At 40.6% G+C, this 19,905-nt stretch overlaps 1 protein-coding gene, 1 long non-coding RNA gene and 1 other non-coding gene across 9 annotated transcripts in view; 1 reads left to right on the top strand and 2 right to left on the bottom strand.

Annotated features, from left to right (window-relative positions):
• The first annotated feature begins 258 nt into the window (after positions 1-258).
• The window catches only part of LOC133544422 (CLIP-associating protein 1-B-like), a 32,886-nt gene continuing 13,239 nt past the window's right edge, over positions 259-19,905 (top strand). For 2 of the 7 annotated variants that reach the window (XM_061889722.1, XM_061889715.1), the window contains exons 1-18: positions 261-538; positions 873-1,207; positions 11,149-11,227; positions 11,301-11,404; positions 11,491-11,582; positions 11,769-11,844; positions 12,081-12,178; positions 12,590-12,660; positions 15,588-15,722; positions 15,834-15,910; positions 15,990-16,082; positions 16,162-16,307; positions 16,421-16,556; positions 16,627-16,697; positions 16,851-16,910; positions 17,606-17,683; positions 17,754-17,921; positions 18,004-18,050. In XM_061889722.1, coding sequence (XP_061745706.1) covers positions 989-1,207; positions 11,149-11,227; positions 11,301-11,404; positions 11,491-11,582; positions 11,769-11,844; positions 12,081-12,178; positions 12,590-12,660; positions 15,588-15,722; positions 15,834-15,910; positions 15,990-16,082; positions 16,162-16,307; positions 16,421-16,556; positions 16,627-16,697; positions 16,851-16,910; positions 17,606-17,683; positions 17,754-17,921; positions 18,004-18,050 — 1,750 coding nt within the window. In that variant the 5' untranslated portion in view covers positions 261-538; positions 873-988. Of the gene's footprint in view, positions 539-872; positions 1,208-11,148; positions 11,228-11,300; positions 11,405-11,490; positions 11,583-11,768; positions 11,845-12,080; positions 12,179-12,589; positions 12,661-15,587; positions 15,723-15,833; positions 15,911-15,989; positions 16,083-16,161; positions 16,308-16,420; positions 16,557-16,626; positions 16,698-16,850; positions 16,911-17,605; positions 17,684-17,753; positions 17,922-18,003; positions 18,051-19,905 lie in introns of all 7 variants that reach the window. The other 5 variants (XM_061889721.1, XM_061889719.1, XM_061889718.1 and 2 more) reach the window with 3 other exon arrangements.
• LOC133544428 (uncharacterized) lies at positions 3,200-6,794 on the bottom strand. Its single transcript, XR_009804652.1, has 4 exons — positions 6,594-6,794; positions 5,941-6,048; positions 3,682-3,770; positions 3,200-3,486 (listed from the first exon to the last, which is right to left on the bottom strand). It is a non-coding gene; the product is annotated as an uncharacterized LOC133544428 (long non-coding RNA).
• Positions 6,683-6,811, bottom strand: LOC133544578 (U4atac minor spliceosomal RNA). Its single transcript, XR_009804673.1, has one exon. It is a non-coding gene; the product is annotated as a U4atac minor spliceosomal RNA (small nuclear RNA).

Raw genomic sequence — 19,905 nt, 5'->3', positions numbered from 1 at the left:
ATTAAAGGTAAATTGAGCAAATTGGCTATTTCTGGCAGTTTATTTAAGTGTGTATCAAACTGGTAGCCCTTCGCATTCATCAATGGCCAAGAAGTAGCTCTTGCTTTCAAAAAGGTTGCTGACCCCTGCTTTAAAGTCATATCCAACAATTGCATCAACGACTTTTTACTGTTAATATCGTCTACTGAGTTTCATTTTCATATGATTTCTGCTGTTTGTGTGCCTCCGGATATTCTCATGAGAAAAAAAAGTGTCTTTGCTCCAAAAAGGTTGATGTGATATTGTGGTGGGACACTGCAGCTCTACGGCACACGACGAGGGTCACACTTTGACCTATTTGCCTAATGCTCATCTGCTGTTTATATATCTCATCTTACGACAATACGCGGCCGAGGACTCGTACACATGTAAATAAATATATATCATATGAACAAAGTACACTTGAAAGTGTACTTATAATATTTGCCGGGCTGCAATGTGAGTGAACGGAAGCCGCGGACCGAAGCAGCGTCGCCACTTCTAGACTTTTCTTCATCTGGTGAGTGAATTTGAACATCAATACAATAATGGTTAATCATTCACAAAAAAAGGCGCCACACGTCCTTGGACAAAGTCACGGCAGAAGCGAGCTAAAGCGCCAACTCGGCCATGGCCGCCCGGGACCACCTGGTTAGCGGACGTGCTAGCAGGCGAGCTAGCGGCCAAAGCCACAATCAATGACAGCGGCCGCGTGTTCCCGCCTTTAAGCAAACACACATTAATGTCATTCAAGTTGGCCTCCTCACGGTTACAAGGGTGTTGCTGTATCATTGACGTCCATTGCTTACATGAAGTCTTAATATGCTAACTGAGATGTTTGCTGTGTGCTCAAGTGGACATGATGATGATGGCGGTGCTGCTGCCTTAAAACCACAAGCAGCTTACCAAGGAAACAAGCTGCAAGGGAGCCTGCTGGACTTCTGCTCGCTCCCCTCTCGACTTCCCCGCCATGGCGGAGGAAGAGGAGGAGGAAGCGGCGATGGCGGCGGAGAGTCTGCTGGAGCAGGTGATGCTCAAGGACCTGAGCAAGAGGCTCCAGGTGGGCCAGGAACTGGTGGCGCTAATCCTGCAGGAAGACAAGTGCCCCGGGCTGCAGCAGGACCAAGGAGTGCTGGACAGGATTGTGGAGACAGTCGCCAGCTCCTGGGTCAACTCCAGCAACTTTAAGGTCAGTTTTAGGCCCTGTTTACACTAATCCAGGGTCGATCCCACCTAACCTTATCCGTGTCCACACCCACACACACAATGCTCATTTAACCCTTGTGTGGTGTTCAGGTTTGTGGGACGCGTTTTCATTTTTTATTACAAGAAAAATGATACAATTAATTTAATTTTTCAAACACAGACTCACTGCTCATTTTCTGTGAAGAAAGGTTTCCGCCGGGTACTCTGCTTCCTCCCCCCTCCAAAGACCACCTGGGGATAGGCCCCTCCCACCTCTAAAGACATGCACCTGGGGAAAGGCCCCTCCCACCTCTAAAGACATGCACCTGGGGATAGGTTGATTGGCAACACTAAATTGGCCCTAGTGTGTGAGTGTTGTCTGTCTATCTGTGTTGGCTCTGCAATGAGGTGGCGACTTGTCCAGGGTGTACCCCGCCTTCCGCCCTAATGCAGCTGAGATAGGCTCCAGCACCCCCTGCCACCCCAAAAGGGACAAGCGGTAGGAAAATGGATGGAACATATATCAGAATACATATTTAATGACCACACACAATACACCCCCCCTACACATTTCTATTACATATAAGATATCCGGGTCCACAGGACCCAGGGCTAATAGAAGTGTGGAAATTGATGTTCTGTGTACCACACAGATACACACACGCACACACACACACAGCAGGCCTAGACAGGAGAAGGACAGAGTCTAGGCACACAGAACATCGGAGGGTCAAATGTGCGAGAAAATGAGAGCAGACAGTGTTGACAAACAATGTTGCAACCTTGGGTGCAGAAACACAAAAGAAGAATCCCTGTGGGATGCGGAAACTGGCAGAGAACTTTTCCGTGCAACATTCTTATTGTTGTTACTCAGCCTGCATTTGTGGCTCTGATGGACCCCTTGCATTTTGTGGCTTTTAATGCCTCACAATCAAACACTTTTGTGTTCAAATACTGAACAGATGTTTATTGGGATAAGGTAAACACAATCAAACACTTTTATGTTCAAATACTGAACAGATATTTCTTGGAATAAGGTAAACATCTGTTTAGTATTTGAACATAAAAGTGTTTGATTGTGAGGCATTAAAAGCCACAAAATGCAAGGGGTCCATCAGAGCCACAAACGCTGGCTGAGTAACAACAATATGAACATTACACAAGGGTTAAGACCCCCTCCGTAAGCCGGCGCAATGCGACCTAATACGCATGCGTGGAAAATGAGGACATTATAGTCACCTCTAGTGTTGCTTTGTGTGCAAGTTCTCAAACGTAACTTATCTGAACAATATCCAGTGTTGTGGTATTTCAATGAACTGGAATCTAGTGTACTGTGGGGCCCTATTGTTGTGAATCACACCTGAGCCATCATCCATCCATCCATTTTCTACCACTTGTCCCTTTTGGGGTCACGGGAGGGTGCCGGAACCTAAATCAGCTGCATTTGGGCGGTAGGCGGGGTACACCCTGGACAAGTCGCCACGTCATCGCAGGGCCAACACAGATAGACAACATTCACACACTAGGGACCATTTAGTGTTGCCAATCAACCTTTCCCCAGGTGCATGTCTTTGGAGATGGGAGGTAATCAAGCTAATTTCGTCATTAGCTAATCTGCTAACACATCTGTGTTAGCATGATTAACCTACAGTGGCATTCTTTTTGTATTGTTTCAGTTTCACAAAATCCTCAGTAAATTCACCAAAACGTCACTGTGGCGTTATTGAGTCTGTTTAGCTGATTGGAGAGCTAGCTTGCGCAGCTAGTGGGTCCATGACAATGACTTCTGTTTTGTTGGATCAGCTGTTTTACTGCCGTATTACAGACACTGTTTGGAAACGATTAAGGTATGTAAATTTAAATGTAATATTTATGTGTAAATAACTAATTTTACAACATATACCTGTATAGCTGCAGCTTATAGTGAGGTGCGACTAATATATGGACACATAAATTAATCAAAACTTTATTGGACATAAAAGTAAACAACGTGACAAAGAACATTTGACATCAATCAATCTAGTGATGTAGATATGTGGTCAGGACACTCCTCACTGTTTTGCCTTCACCTTCATTGTCGATTCCTTTTTGGTGACTTTATATACTCTGGACCTAGTCGTGGAGTCCGTGACACACATGGTGGACAATAACTGATACAGTCTGCTTTGCCAGTCCAAAAGCATTTGCCGTTTTCTGTAGTCTTCCCTTGACGGCCAGGTAATACAAAGCACACGCTACGTTTTTTTATCACATCAACAGGAACCCGAATTCTCGTTGACTCTCCTTCAACAAATGGACAAAGTTTTTCGGTAAGTAGAATCACAGCTGACCTGGACATTGGAAAGTTCTCTTGCTATTTTAGAAGTGTTGTATCCCAAATAGCTGCGATGGCTCTCTTTTAAGGTATTCATGTGTGATTTCCACAAGTGTCTGAACATGTAGAAGAAGGAGAAACAGGGGCATGTGTGGATGACTCACCTTCATATTTCCAGTGGATATCTCCGTGTTATGAAACCGCTTTATTATGAAGCTGGCTGTGGCGCGTTCTTTCTGACATCACTTCCTCTCTGAAATCAGTTTGTAAACGATCAGTGAGTCCATACGAAGCTAAGAGCCGGAGATTTAAGAAATACACGGCTCACTCACCCGTGTAAAAATTAGTCATAGGAGGGGAACCTTTTAATGCTGGTTTAGTGTGGCTGAAACGGGGCTTAGGCTAAATAATTATTCATTGAAGGGGTTATCCTGCTTAGTGTAGACATAGCCTTAGAGATGACATCTCACGATTTGTGCCATCTGTCATGTTTGTAGGTTGAATGACTTCCATCCTCATAATGGTGGACACGTTCAGACCCTGGTTCTTGTATCAGCCGAGGAGAAGCGCAGGAACGGCTGCATTATAATGTCAGTCGTTTGGTGGGTGGAGTATAAAATGAAACGCGTTAAAGTAATTTAATGATCAGCTTTATAAAGTATGAGGATCTTCTTTTAAATCATTTGATATAGTAAGGTGAACGACAACATATCTGAGTTATTCACACGGCGGTATAGCTCGGTTGGTAGAGTGGCTGTGCCAGCAACTTGAGGGTTGCAGGTTCGATCCCCGCTTCCGCCGTGTGTCCTTGCCCAAGGACTATCCCCACCTGCTCCCAGTGCCACCCACACTGGTTTAAAAATATAACTTCGATATTGGGTTTCACTATATAAAGTGCTTTGAGTCACTAGAGAAAAGCGCTATATAAATATAATTCACTACAATGTGTAGAAATATGGGAAACGACTACAAATGTGCGCTTTATTCACTAACGGTGTTACATAAAAAATCAATTATAATAATACATAATGCTGGAAATAGAGAATATATACAAACACTTTATTTATTAAATCACAATTATTGAAATTCATCGATTTGGTGCATTTGCAAACATCTGAAATGATGTATAAAGAAAATGATCGCCTTCTAGCTAAGAATGTACAACAATTCTTCTCAACAAAAGAGGAGAAATATAACCTTAGAGGGAAATGTAATTCAAAACATTTGTATGCTCATACAACACTTAAAACCTTTAGTATATCTATTTGTGGAATTAAATGATGGAATGGATTAAGCAAAGAAATGAAACAAAGCACCAATGTGATTCACTATAAGAGACTGTTCAAACTACAAGTGTTTACAAAGTACTCCGAACAAGAATTATGATGAACCTCTTAAATACTTTTATTTTCTTTTTTTATTGAGATAAATATTTATGTGTTCAATATGTGTATGCTTACTATGGTATATTATTTATTCACTGTTCAGTTCAGTTGCAGTTTATTTCACACATGCATATGATGTTCTCTTACAGAGAACAAGGACATTGGATTAGATTGCTATGGTATGAAAAGGAGTCGGATAAAGTCCTACTGAAAGCCACTACTAGCCACCACGCAGTCTGATAGTTTATATATCAATGATGAAATATTAACATTGCAACACATGCCAATACGGCCTTTTTAGTTTACTAAATTACAATTTTAAATTTCACGGGAGTTTCGTCTTGGAAACGTCGTGTAATGATGCGCCTCCGCTTGGGATGGTTTCCTGCTGGCTCCGCTGTGAACGGGACTCTCGCTGCTGTGTTGGATCCGCTTTGGACTGGACTCTCGCGACTGTGTTGTTGGATCCATTATGGATTGAACTTTCACAGTATCATGTTAGACCCGCTCCACATCCATTGCTTTGGTCCTCTCCAAGGTTCTCATAGTCATCATTGTCACCGACGTCCCACTGGGTGTGAGTTTTCCTTGCCCTTATGTGGGCCTACCGAGGATGTCGTAGTGGTTTGTGCAGCCCTTTGAGACACTAGTGATTTAGGGCTATATAAGTAAACATTGATTGATTGATGATTGATGATGTGTATGCAAGACGTCACGGGTTTTTAGGAAGTATGAGTGCTGCACACACACACAGCTAAATGTCGTCTGCTTAAACGGCATAATTACACAGTATTTTGGACATCTGTGTTGCTGAATCTTTTGCAATTTGTTCAATTAATATTGGAGAAGTCACAGTAGAAAGATGGAGTTGGGAAGCTTTAGCCTTTAGCCACACAAACACACGGTGATTCCTTGTTTAAAATTCCCAGAGGTGAAACTTTACTATGGATCAGAGCGCGGTCAAGCGAGCATGAATCAAGATGGAATGTCAAACAGCAGGTTTCGTTGAAAAGATTGTGGTTAAAAGTCGCTTCTTACCAGAGAAAAGCTGAGCTTGTGCCGTCCATAGCTGCCGTCGACTCCCCTGAGACACTGCGCGTCAACACACCCTTCCGACTGTCAGGTACTGTTAAACTCACTAAAACACTAGCAACACAATAGAAAGATAAGGGATTTCCCAGAATTATCCTATTAAATGTGTCTAAAAACATCGGAATCCGTCCAAATCGCGTTTAAAAAAAAAAAAAAAATGTTTTCCTAGTCCGTCGCTATCAATAGCCTCAAACACGAATCTTTCATCCTCGCTCAAATTAATGGGGAACTTGTCGTTTTTTGTTGGAGGCTCCCATTAAAAACAATGTGAATATGTGAGGAGCCATCACACGGGTGACGTCATCGTCTGCAACTTCCGGTAGAAGCAGGGCTTTTGTCTTAGCACCGAAAGTTGCAAACTTTATCGTGGATGTTCTCTACTAAATCCTGTTAGCAAAAATATGGCAATATTGCGAAATGATGAAGTATGACACATAGAATGGAGCTGCTATCCCCGTTTAAATAAGTAAATCTCATTTCAGTAGGACATTAAATAAGCTCTGCTTCTTCTACTCCTTTTCGGATGTGATGCTAAAATGACATAGTAAAGCATGCACGTTTGATTACTTCTAACAAAGTGAATATTGCACAGACTGAACCTGCATGGTGTTTCTACCAACCACAAGGGGTCAGTGTTCCTGGTTGTGTCGCGGACCGTTTATGTGTTTTAGTACATTAGTGTGTGATTGTGTCCAAAAATTGCACCAGAACCTAACCGATACCGGCCAGGAGGTGCGGAAGTGTTGTTATGGTGCTAGCAGGACTGCTCTCACTACACGTTCATTGAGCATTCCGAGCTCCCCAAGACAAGGAAATTTGCTACTAGTCGGTCACTTCAACGTATTAGTCCAATGTGACTACCCACCGCAGTCAGGGTTGTGTCTCACTTTATACTTTTAGCTCGCTACATGAAGGGAATAGGAATGAATATTTGCTTCAAAGTCATTGAAAATAATTTGTTTTCGTTCAATTGCAACAACACTGTATTTAGTCTTTTACCCACAATGCATTGCATTGCATCAAATACTTCTAGCTTTTGTGCTGAGATATTTTATTTGTTATTGTGTTCTATTCAGTATTATATTAGTGTTTTCATGGTCTCTAGTCTGCTTGTTTAATAACGTTTTGGTGATTTGGTGTTGATTTGTGTAGTTTAGGTAGTATCTTCAACAATGTGGTGTTAGTGTAAAAAAAATTCCAAATTTCTCTCCCCATTTACTTCCGGGGTCCTTAATAATACAGACGTTTTGTTAAAGCTACATTATAAAAATACTGACGTTTTGTTAACGCAATATTGTAAAAAAAAAATACTGACGTTTTGTTAATGCTATATTGTAGCAAATAAAATAAAAAAAAAACAATTTACAAACAAGCTATGGGATAACGCATTTACTTCCGGGGTCACGTTTCCTCTTACGTCATCCCATAGCTTGTGTTTGTAAATAGTTTTTTAAATATTTATTTTTTATTATATAGCGTTAACATAACGTCTGTATTTTTATAATATAGAGTTATATTTTTATAATATAGCGTTAACAAAACGTCTGTATTAATCATGACCCCGAAAGTAAATGGGGAGGGGGAGAAATTTGGCGTAACAACGCCATAGACTGATGACGTCACACGTGTAATTACTCGTGTACACCACAAGTAGTCAGTATGGAGTCCTCTGTTGGATTAACATACATGGTCTATGTCAGGGGTGTCCAACTCATTTTAGCTCAGGGGCCACATTGAAAAAACATCTATTCCCAAGCGGGCCAGACTGATAAAATCATGGCCAAATACCTTAAAAATAAAGATAACTTCAAATGTTTTTTTTTTTTTGTTTAATATTAGACCAATCACATTGAGAAAATGTACACATCATATTGTATTTTTTACACTTACATGTTGCAGTTAATTTTATTCTGTCTTAGTTAGTTGTTGTTTGTACTTTCTGAATAAATTATGTGATAATGTTAGTCAAATAGGTGGAATTGAGTCTGGCAGAGTTTTAAAGTGCTCCCATTGGTGTTAATTTGTAATCAAAAGATGAAATTAATGCAATTTACTAATTTTTCTCAACTGATGTACTGACATCACGTGGTTTATTCTGTACATATGTAGCATCGTCGAAAACAAAACTTGTAAATTTGGACTCATTTAATTCATCACACGAAGTCAGAAGGGGATACATTGTATTTCAGAATATGCCCAGAAAGTGTGTCCCCAGACATAAATACAACACAAGATGCAAAGATGATCAATTTGAATACTATCACTAATAAGCAGCGTAAGTAGGTCGTGTCCAAACACACACAGAAGTCTTGCCTCTATCCTAACATAGCTCCGCCCCCTAAGTCATGCGCGTGGTAGGGCAGTGGTCCCCAACTTTTTTGTAGCTGCAGACCGGTCAACGCTTGATCATTTGTCCCGCGGGGGGGTTTGGGTTGGTGCACTCATTTTAAGTGTATCTTGTGTTTTTATGTTGATTTAATAAAGAAATAGAAAAATAAACACAACATTTTGCGGCCCGGTACCAATCGAGCCGCGGCCCGGTGGTTGGAGACCACTATGGTAAGGGACACAATTGCTCTGGTGACATCCAGGGATCAAACAGCAGTTTCTTTCATTCATAAATTTCAGCTAATTTTTATACTTAGCAAACTCATCTCTAGGCTGCAGGACACCTGTTGGCAGGCCTGATTCAGCCCGCGTGCCGTACCTTGGACACCCCTGACCTAAGTGAACGATGAAAACCGATTCACAGTTGCGAGACATTCGTATAGGAGCAGTTTTTATGCACATACATACACAGCGTCGACAATTGCCCATTCAACTGGTGACTAGAGTAGAAAATGAGTCAGGGTAAAAGAAAATTTGCAGCATTTTGATTCATTTTGATTTTTTTTTAATTTATTTTATTTTATGCATTTATTTGTTTGTTCATATGTAAATTGTTATTCTGTCCTGCATTTCTATTTTGGTTTTATTTATTGTTTTTAATCCAGATATAGATAAATAGATGGATGGATACTTTTTATTCTTACTTATTTGTGTTTGTATATTTTTGAAACCCTCCCGTGCTACAACGTTTTTTTTTTTTTAGTAGTATCAATGGGGATTATTGCATCACCTTAAGGAATGTTTACAAAGAAAACAAAACTAAGAACTAATAAACAAATATTTCAGAATAATTCCCATTTTCTACCAATAAGGTAATGTTAGTTAAAATGTCAATTATTCTGAATAACACCTTAAATTGTGTCCTTGATTAAATTAAAAAAAAAAAGATAAATGATTTTAAAAAAAAAGGAACTATGATAACAAGCCAGTTATCTTTGAAATCTTTCTCCCTTCAAAGAGCAAAAAAACCCCATGAACTTCATCACCACATGATATGTACTACTGTAGACAGACGGTTATTGACACATGACGTTATTTTTGTACATTTCCATATATTGTAGAAGGAGTTACAATTTTTGATATATTGGGAGAATTTTTATTTTTGACAATTAGGGTGTCCCGCCTTCTGCCCGAATGCAGCTCAGATAGGCTTCAGCACCCCCTGCGACCCCAAAAGGGACAAGCAGCAGAAAATGGATGGATTAGTACGGGCTGCCTATAGTATATCAAATATTGTCAGGTACTAATATCTAGCAGTGATGGGACCAAATGTGCCGAGGCTGCGAGGCGTGTGTTGAGGAATGAAGGAATGGTGTGGAGGTTTGTTTCGTGGAGGGGAGGAATCAGAAATGATGACCTGTGAAGCATTGCTGCTACGTGACCACTTTCGGATGCGGTTCTGGTTTGCTGGCCGCCTGTACCACGTTGCTGTTTTGGGACGCGGCACAGATTTTGCCAAGAGATTAGACAACTCATAAACCGCCCAAGCTCCATTAAAATGTGGGCTTTTAGGAGTTGTGGTCAGTTCGGAATCTGGATAGAGAATAAAAATAGTTTTTAAAATGCCAAAAGAATCAAAGAATGACGGCAAACTTAAACCAAACTGGTTACAGCTTGGTTATGAATATTAAATATCTAACTTGTAGTAGTGCAATGGTTCGCGCCTAAACCTTTTTATCTCGCGCGGCGTCGGTTCAGTTCTCGGCAACATCAGTTCTCGAATGTGTATATCTATGTCCATCCATCCATCCATTTTCTACCATTTATTCCCTTTGAGGGCGCTGGAGCCTTTCTCAGGTGCATTCGGGCGGAAGGCGGGTTACACCCTGGACAAGTCGCCACCTCATCGCAGGGCCAACACAGATAGACAGACAACACTCACATTCACACACTAGGGACCATTTAGTGTTGCCAATCAACCTATCCCCAGGTGCATGTCTTTGGAGGTGGGAGGGGCCTATCCCCAGGTGCATGTCTTTGGAGGTGGGAGGGGCCTATCCCCAGGTGCATGTCTTTGGAGGTGGGAGGAAGCCGTAAACACTATATTTAATAAAGTAACACATTCTGTTGGAATTATTTTTTTAACCAGTCACCAGAAATGAGCAGCTGGATGATGGAGAGGTTTTGTCAAAAAAAAGAAAGAACAAATAATCGCTTGAAAGCTAAATAAAAAATAACTAAATCTTCTGTGTTCTGCATATTGTCACTTTTCTCTTTATGCCATTTCCTCAAGGTGACAGAACACATTACAGAAGCTGCCACATCATACGATTTACCATGTTGGCAAAATACAAACACAACTATATAACACATAAAACATTTTATTACACTGTTAATTTCAGTAGCAAAACATTCAGACAGTCAGTTATTGTGATTCATTGTCATTTCCTCAGGCCGTAACAGACGCAACATCACACATTAATTAAATAATGAAGATAAAGCTGTTTGTAATCATACATTTGACCATCAGGTGGCATTGAAGCGTTCAATACATCTCGAATCAACTGGCTAAATAAATAGTAACCTGTGTGTACTGTGAAGTCAGAGAAATCATTTATTTTGATGATATTGCAAGAAGACTCACTGTGTTTATATGATTACCTATAATGCATTGTATTGCATGCTGTCAGCTCTCCTACTATAAGATGACAATTTTTTTTTAGTATTATTATGTTGTGTTCACTACTATTTTAGTCTATTTTCACTGTCCCCAGTCTGCTTCCTAAGGACAATTCTAGTGTTTTTATGTTGATTTGTGTGGTTTAGGTGGTATTGTCAGGGATGGACATACTGTCGGCGTTAGTCAGCAGACTGCAGGAGAGATTCAGGATGCAGGTTGGTACAGGTGAGTTATTTGACATAAAAAGTTCTAATAGTTATGTGACTAAGTATGAATAGTAACAATTTTTTCTCTTCAGTTCTCCCCAGCTTAATAGATCGTCTGGGAGATGCCAAGGACCAAGTCCGGGACCAGGACCAAGCACTGTTACTCAAGATCATGGACCAGGCTGCCAACCCACAGGTGGAAAATAAAACATGACCATGCATTTACTAAGGTGGCAACTATGATTTAACTCTAACATGAATATTTGATTGATGCATTATCAGTATGTTTGGGAGCGAATGATTGGAGGATTTAAACATAAGAACAACCGGACCAGAGAAGGACTCTGCCTCTGTCTCATCGCCACCTTAAATGTGTAAGCTCTCATAAATAAATCATTCAGTATTTGCATGTGAACCATTAAAGCTGTAAATCAGTGCATGTTTGGATGCTAACACATCTTCACCATCTTTACAACCAAAATAATTCTTGACAAAATATTATTTATTCTGTATTTTGATATACATACATACAAAACGTGCATCTATAAATGTATTTTCAGGTTTGGATCTCAGAGCCTGACCCTTAACAAGATAGTTCCTCACATTTGTCACCTGTTGGGAGACCCCACAAGTCAGGTACCCAAACACTTTCACTGGCAAAGTTAGTTTATTGTAGTTAGGAAGTGCTTCTATCCATCCATTTTCTACCACTTGTCCTTGCATTGAAAAAATATGTGGTTCCCAAACTTCACATAATCACTTAAGACATTTGACTCCTGGTTTACACATCCCCCCATGAACCCGCCCTTGCTTGCTATGTATGTGGACATGCATATAGCTGATAACCATTGATTGAAATGTATTGATTGTAGGTGCGTGATGGAGCCATGAGCTCTCTCGTGGAGATCTATCGCCATGTTGGTGAGCGAGTGAGGATTGACCTTGGAAAAAAGGGCCTACCTCAGTCACGGTGAATTTTGATTTAAACACCAGTTCTCACCTTCTTCCAAAAAATAATAGCCTAAGCCATATATTTTCACATTTTTGAAGTATTAGTTACTTCATGTAATAATTATGTAAACACTCTTAAAGTTTGAAAATGAGTATAGAATTATATTTTAATGTAATAATTTAATCAAAATCAATATACTTCAAGTTTAGTTTGAAATCCCTGAATATCTAAATGGTGATAGTTTAGCTTCTACGGTGCAGGCGACTACCACAGGTGGCCAGCCTCTTGAGGGCTGAATTTTTCACATCAAAGGAATAATTGAACTGGTTTTGCTTAGGCCATCATTTCAGGAAGGTGATGAAATGATATTGTGTTCTAAAGGTGACGCAATGGACTATTAACGTGCAACCTCCCCATCTTTTTTTCCAGGTTAAACGTCATCTTCAGTAAATTTGATGAAGTCCAAAGGTCGGGGAACATGATCTTGTCACCTGTATCAGGTAGGATTTAATCACCAGTGCCAATGTATGCTGATTGTATTGCTCTGTGGTTCGTGATAGCCTGCTGGATCAATTTTCTTGTCATGTAATTAGATGTTCTCCTTGGAACGAATTCTACAAGAAAACAATGGTACCCTTGATTCATCTGCTCAACTCCCAGACATCTGCGTGGGTTCTTAACTAATCACAATAGTAGCTTGTTCGGCCATTTTAATACCAAACTTCCAATATATCTACATCTTGACCATCTCGCCACTGAAGCTGGGGAAAAGTAAACTTCAAATATATAGTATAAAGAAATTATGTGTATATATATATATATGTATGTATATATACATATATATATATATATATATATATATGTATGTATGTATGTATGTATGTATGTATGTGTATGTATGTATGTATATATATATATATATATATATATATATATATATATATGTATGTATGTATATATATATGTGTATATATATATATGTATATATATATGTATATATGTATATATATATATATATATATATATATATATATAGTCGTGGTCAAAAGTGCACATACTCTTGTAAAGAACATGATGACATGGCTGTTTTGAGTTTCCAATAATTTCTACAACTCTTATGTTTTGTGATGTAGTTATTGGAGCACATACTTGTTGGTCACAAAAAAAAATCATGAAGTTTGCTTCTTTTATGAATTTATTATGGCTCTACTGAAAATATGAGCAAATGTGCTGGGTCAAAAGTATACATACAGCAATGTTAATATTTGCTTACATGTTCTTGGCAAGTTTCAGTGCAATAATCAATCAATCAATCAATCAATGTTAATTTATACAGCCCTAAATTACAAGTGTCTCAAAGGGCTGCACAAACCACAAGGACAAACTCACCCCAGTGGGACGTCGACAATGATGACTATGAGAAACCTTGGAGAGGACCGCATATAAGGCGTTTTCTGTAGCCATCCACAAGCTTCTGCTTGAATTTTTGACCACTCCTCTTGACAAAATTGGTGCAGTTCAGCAAAATGTGTTGGTTTTCTGACATGGACTTGTTTCTTCAGCATTGTCCACACGTTTAAGTCAGGACTTTGGGAATGCCATCCTAAAACCTTCATTCTAGCCTGATTTAGTCATTCCTTTACCACTTTTGACGTATCCACTTCTACTTGTGGGCTGCGTCTTTTCCCCGCACACACGAGTGATGTAGCTCCCCCAAAGCTGACAAAAAAGTCACATATTCACTCAGTTCGCGTTGCGTTTAGACTGAAGTCACAATCGAAAAGATCAGAATCTAATCGGATTCAGACTACCCCCTGATGTGGCCTGAATTTGATGCGCAAAGATTCGGATTTGAAGCACTTTGGAGTGTGTCGACTGGGGAATAAAATCCAATCTGTGTTTTTTCAGAGCATACACATCTGATATGGTGTGCAGTGGGAACTGCGTCTTTGTCTCAACACACATTTGTTCAATTCACTTTCTCTCAAATTGTTTTGTTTGTGTTTGCTGCACGTAATCACTTGCCACACTTACATTGTGCATGTTTCACAGTTGTGATAACAATGAATCACAATAGCTGCTGACACTCCCCATCCTCATCCTCCTTTCCTGAGTCATTATGACGCAATGGCTGTCCCTCAGCCCTGGCTCCACCTCCTAGTGATCCTAGCATTCATGCTCCTCCCATTGTCACCACCCCCACTTCCTCCTTTTTCCATCCTGATGTTGGCAGTGCGTGTGTTTGCTGAAGTCAGCTAGAGGACAGCGTTACTGTATCAGGACAAAGAGGAGCATTTTACAATAGAGCAGGAGAAGGGAGACTAGCATGTTGACTTCACTCTTTGCCCCTGTTCTCACTGTCGAGGATAAAGATGTGAGGATTGCAGAGGACTGCTAGAACCACCTGATTGTCGGCATGCTGAGGAAACTGGTCTGCAGGCGGATCTGCTCTTGTAAGCTGCTGCTGTTGCCACCATCTATAATGCTATCAATGATAGATGGTTTTATGGCAGGAGGGTGTAAGATGGATATAAATGTGTAATATGTCTTATGAGTGACCACACAGGATGATGAAGACCTTTGGTCTGTCTCTGATGGACTGAAGACCACTGACTGTTTTCTTTATGTTATTTTGGGCTGTGCTAAACGCCAGGGGAGGCGCCTCCCCATCCTTGGGTTCACATTGAACTGCCCTGGCATTCATTTTTGTTCAACATGACAAAATGACATCACAGTAGTTGTGTGTGCTTGTGCGTCCATGTGGGATGTTGACGAGCGTTGATAGCGTGTGCAAAGACCGGCCCTCAGGCCGCAGCTTGTGTTTTTGTTTGCCAGCTACATATTTTTAAAAACATACCGTAATGTTTTAAAGTTAAAAAATGAGAACGTTAAAAGGGATGATTAGGGAAAACATAAAAAAAAAAAAACTATTAAAAAGTTACAGGAACATGTATTTTGCTATGTTGAAAAGAAAACATTTGCTTTAATTTGGATATTCAAGAATCATTTCAACTAAATCCCTTTAATTGATAAGCAAAAAAATTTTTTTTTTTTTTTTTTTTACAAAACTTCACAAATGTTATCAAAAATGTAATACTATTACGTGAAAAAGATCAAGCTGGCCCCTGTATTCCTAAATTAGACAACATCGCTGCATGTATTTTGGTAACCTTTTGCTTTTAAGCTTACTTGTGGCAAAATCTCACAATGGTCTGTCTTCCAAATGTGTTGTCGTCACCAGTGACAGTGGACTGATTGTTGTGATCTTCCACAACTATGGTTGGCATGCTGTGGCGAGGCTACAGGAATATTTGTCCTCTGCCCTGTGCCAGTCTAATCTTGAAATGCAGACATGTTAGTGCACATGCCCACACCATTGTTGAGTGGCATAGCTCACTGAAACCCCTTTACATTTCCCCCGCTTCAGATAAAAACTTTGAGGATGACGACTCACTGGACGGGGGCTGCTCTTCAAGCTCATCCAAAGCTGCATTGTTGGCTGGGAGAAAGACTATGAGTGTGGGTTCACGCCGAAACCCCACCTCCAGCACCAAGTCAGCAGGTAAGAGCCCACCTTTACCATCTGTCTAGTCATAAGTAAGGCTGAATATATATACAATCTCATCAGGTAGCAGACTAAGCATTCAGTCAACAGTCTTTTTGTTGTCTGCAGGGAAAGATGGTTCTTCTGCCGGCGCAGTGGATGAGGACGACTTCATGCAAGCCTTCGATGATGTTCCCACTATGCAGGTTAATTTGCTTGACTCGAGACTCAATGTGTTTGTCCGTCACATAAGCAGCTGGTTATATGTCCTCATTCTTCAATCAGATATACTCCAACCGGGAGGTAGAAGAGGCCATGGCCAAGATTCGAGATGTGCTGTCAGACGAGAAACGCGACTGGGAGCTCCGCGTGGCAGCGGTAAAATGTCATCTCAGGAGTCTTTCTTTGTTGTTATCCAGCTCTGGATCACATCGCCTTGCTTATTGTGCCATACCAGCTGAAGAAGGTACGCTCACTGGTCTTGGCTGGAGCAGCAGAGTTTGACGGTTTCCTGCAGCAGTTGCGGCTCCTAGAGTCTGCATTCAAACTGTCGGCCAAAGACCTACGTTCTCAGGTGGTTCGGGAGGCCTGTATCACTCTTGGGTAAGACCGTCCTCCTTAAATCTTGAAGAGGTCACTCACTTGACAATAATGTTTCTGTTTGTGGTTACAGTGTGTTTTTGTTTTGAGTGGTTGCTTGAATCTCTTGTTTTCAGACACCTTTCCTCAGTGCTCTGCAGCCGCTTTGATCATGCCGCTGAAGCAATCCTTCCGACCCTTCTCTTCCTGGTCTCCAACTGTGCCAAAGTCATTGCCACCTCTGGCATTGCCGCCATCCGCCTCATCCTTAAAGTGGGTCTCTGCTTCCTGTCAAATCAGTTGTTTACTGGCAAGCGACTAACGTGCTTTGTGTGTTTTGCAGCACACACACTACCCTCGTCTTATCCCTGTCATCACCGGCAACTGTACCTCAAAATCTGTGGTGGCCAGAAGGTAAGCACAAAAAATAGCAGAAGAAAACCAAGACTCTTCTTTACTCGGTGCATTCAAGTTATTCAGGTTGGGGTTTTTTCGGGGGGTTTGATGAAAAAATATATTACATATATTTATAGAATAAATAATGAATAAATGCTCTGTGTCTTGCAGGCGCTGCTATGAGTTCTTGGACCTGCAGCTCCAGGGATGGAACACGAGCGCTCTGGAGAGGTCAGGAAACACAATTTTATACACAATATCGGGCAGCAGTCGTTCACGAGGTAGAGCAGGTTCTCATGAAACCGGAGGGTGGGCGGTTTGAATCCTGCTTCCTCTGTACACTTTACTCACCTTGCCTCCAGTGCTGCCCACACTAATGTTTGGTAGTGATCATGGGCGTGGTGCTTGGAATGAATTGGCAGTCAGGTTTACGTCAGCCTATCCCAGGGCATCTGTGGATACAGATGTAGCGATGCACCACCAGTGTGTGACTGGAGTTCATGAATCATCACTTAAAATAATTTGGGTGATTAGAAAGGCGCTATAACAATTTGATTTGTGATTATAAAAATGTTGATATCCTGAATAATTAAATGTATGCTACTGGTTACAGGGAACATAAATGAAGACTGTTTTGTGTCTGTAATATAATCTGCTGTGGAGTAAGCATAGGTTCTGACGGTGAAGTGAAAGTGATGACAGTGGCTGCTGATCTTTCTGTTGCGGTAACGTGACACTCCCCCAGTAGTCAGAGGGGTGGCTGCCTGTGTGTAAAATATATATTGTTTCTGCAGGCATCTCCACTGCTTGAGAGAAACCTGAGCTGAACCTTGATACCAAGGGAGCTCTTGGGTGTCATCAATAAGTCTTTGTGTCTGTGCGAGCAATGTCCAGTCAGTCATCTATCTGAATGTTTCCTGTGGCAGGCATGTAGCCGTGTTAATGGAAACAATAAAAAAAGGCATTCATGATGCAGACGCGGAGGTGCGCTCTTTGGCCAGGAAGTAAGTGGCAATTTTAAACAGTATTGAAGGGTAGCTGGTTCAGGATGATGATTGCTGATATCGCCTGCAGGTGCTACTGGGACTTCCACGGCCATTTTAGTCAGGAGGCGGAGCAACTGTTCCAAAGCTTGGAGTCGTCGTATCAGAAAGCTCTGCAAGCTCACCTGCGAAGTGGAGACACGTTGGTGTCGCTGCCGGCCTCTGATCGCTCTTCGTCCTCCTCGCAGGAGAGCCTCAAGTAAAACTCAAAAGCCAAAGTCAACACAAATAATTGTCATTCCATTTCACATTCACAGTTTTTGTCCCTCTGCTGTTTATAGTCGACCTTTGTCTGCAAGAAGCACCACTGGAAGCAGCATGGCGAGATGTAAGAGCACATTTGTTGCTATAGTAACAATATCTGCTCACGAACTCCAACACAAACTCGCACACGCACGTACACGTGCAACGATTGCTCTTTGATAGTTACATTTGATAACTATGGAGGTGTATTTTTTTGCCTTTATTACGAAAACATTTTTTCTCACTGAGTTTATGTAACTGAATTTTTTGCACTTGAATTTTTTAGAAGTGAATCTTTTTACATCAAACTATGTTGACAATTTAATAATAGAAAAAAATATTAAGTGCCCAAAAATGTGCTGCTTCAAAATGCAAGAAAACTTACTGTACTCCTGGTAAATTACAACTGAAGCAATCTTCTTATTCTTTTTTTTAATGGTAGTTCTGATCCTGTCTCAGAACCAGCCAATGAAGTGTCAAGTTGGAAGTCACGTGACACAAGTCTTGCTACATTGGCATAATACAACATCATTAACATTTCAATGCAGCCTGTTGAATATTTTCAAACAATAGAAATTAATCCAATGGTTAGAATTTGCACTTAAGCGTGACATACAAAGTTCTGCTTCATACAAAGTTCTACTTCATACAAAGTTCTACTTCATACAGACGAGGCACAAACAGAGTCTTGTTTACGGAGCAGCGAGTGTCAGACAGGAGCAGAGTTCTAAAGCAAAGTTCCACAGAAAAGGGACTTATCGAATTTGTGGATGTTTTTTACCCTTGGTATTTATGTTTTGCTGTGTTTGTTGGATCTTTGTTGCTCTTGTTCGATCATAAAATATGTCGATCAGGGAGGAGGTTTGTAGTAGAAGAGCAACATTCATATATTCTCTATATTCAGTATTTTATTGTTCATAGTTAGTATTGTAAATCCCACATAATGTTTTTTAATGTACATTCTGAGTGTCTTTTCAGTGAAAAACTTAACAGACCATCTCAAAAACAATACCGTAAAATAAAATGTTCTTACTGAATTATACGACAGAATGTACAGAAAAATTTAAAATGTGGGATCTACAATATTAGCTATGGACAATAAAACAATGAATATTGAGAATATATGAACGTTGCTCCTCTACTTTGCAGACCACCTACTTGATCGATGTATTTTATAATCAAGCAAGAGCAAGAAAGATGCAACAAATTTGGTGAAAAATAAAGGCAAAAGGATAATTCGATGTAATACCACTGTTCTGCAGACTTTTTTAAAACAAAGTTCTGCAGTCAGTGATATTGCATGGAATTCTCAAGCTTGTCACTGCCCTGCCCACTCCGCCCGTCCTTTGTCTGCATGAAGCAGCGCTTCCTATTGTAGTGTTTGGTTAATCTATTAATGACAAAGTTTGTTTTTGTTGTGAACAACGAGCTCACGCTCAAGCATTTATTCCTCCCTCCATGAATGCATCCAAACATTTATATGTATATATATATATATATATATATATATGTGTGTGTGTGTGTGTGTGTGTGTGTGTGTGTGTGTGTGTGTGTGTATATGTGTATATATATATATATATATATATATATATATATATATATATATATATATATATATATGTGTGTGAATGTTGTCTATCTGTGTTGGTCCTATGATGAGATGGTGACTTGTCCAGGGTGTAGCCCGCCTTCTGCCCGAATGCAGCTGAGACAGGCTCCATCACCCCCCGCGATCCTGAAAAAGGCTGGATCCTATCTCAGCTGCATTTGAACGGTAGGCGGGGTACACCCTGGACAAGTCGCCACCTCATTGCAGGGCCAACACAGATGGACAACATTCACACACTAGGTACCATTTAGTGTTGCCAATCAACCTATCTCCAGGTGCATGTCTTTGGAGGTGGGAGGGGCCTATCCCCAGGTGCATGTCTTTGGAGGTG

This window comes from Nerophis ophidion, linkage group LG27 (genome assembly GCF_033978795.1).
Source record: "Nerophis ophidion isolate RoL-2023_Sa linkage group LG27, RoL_Noph_v1.0, whole genome shotgun sequence".
NCBI lineage: Eukaryota > Metazoa > Chordata > Actinopteri > Syngnathiformes > Syngnathidae > Nerophis > Nerophis ophidion.
The sequence above is the reverse complement of the archived record's forward strand: the minus strand, read 5'-3'. Positions and strand labels throughout refer to the sequence as shown.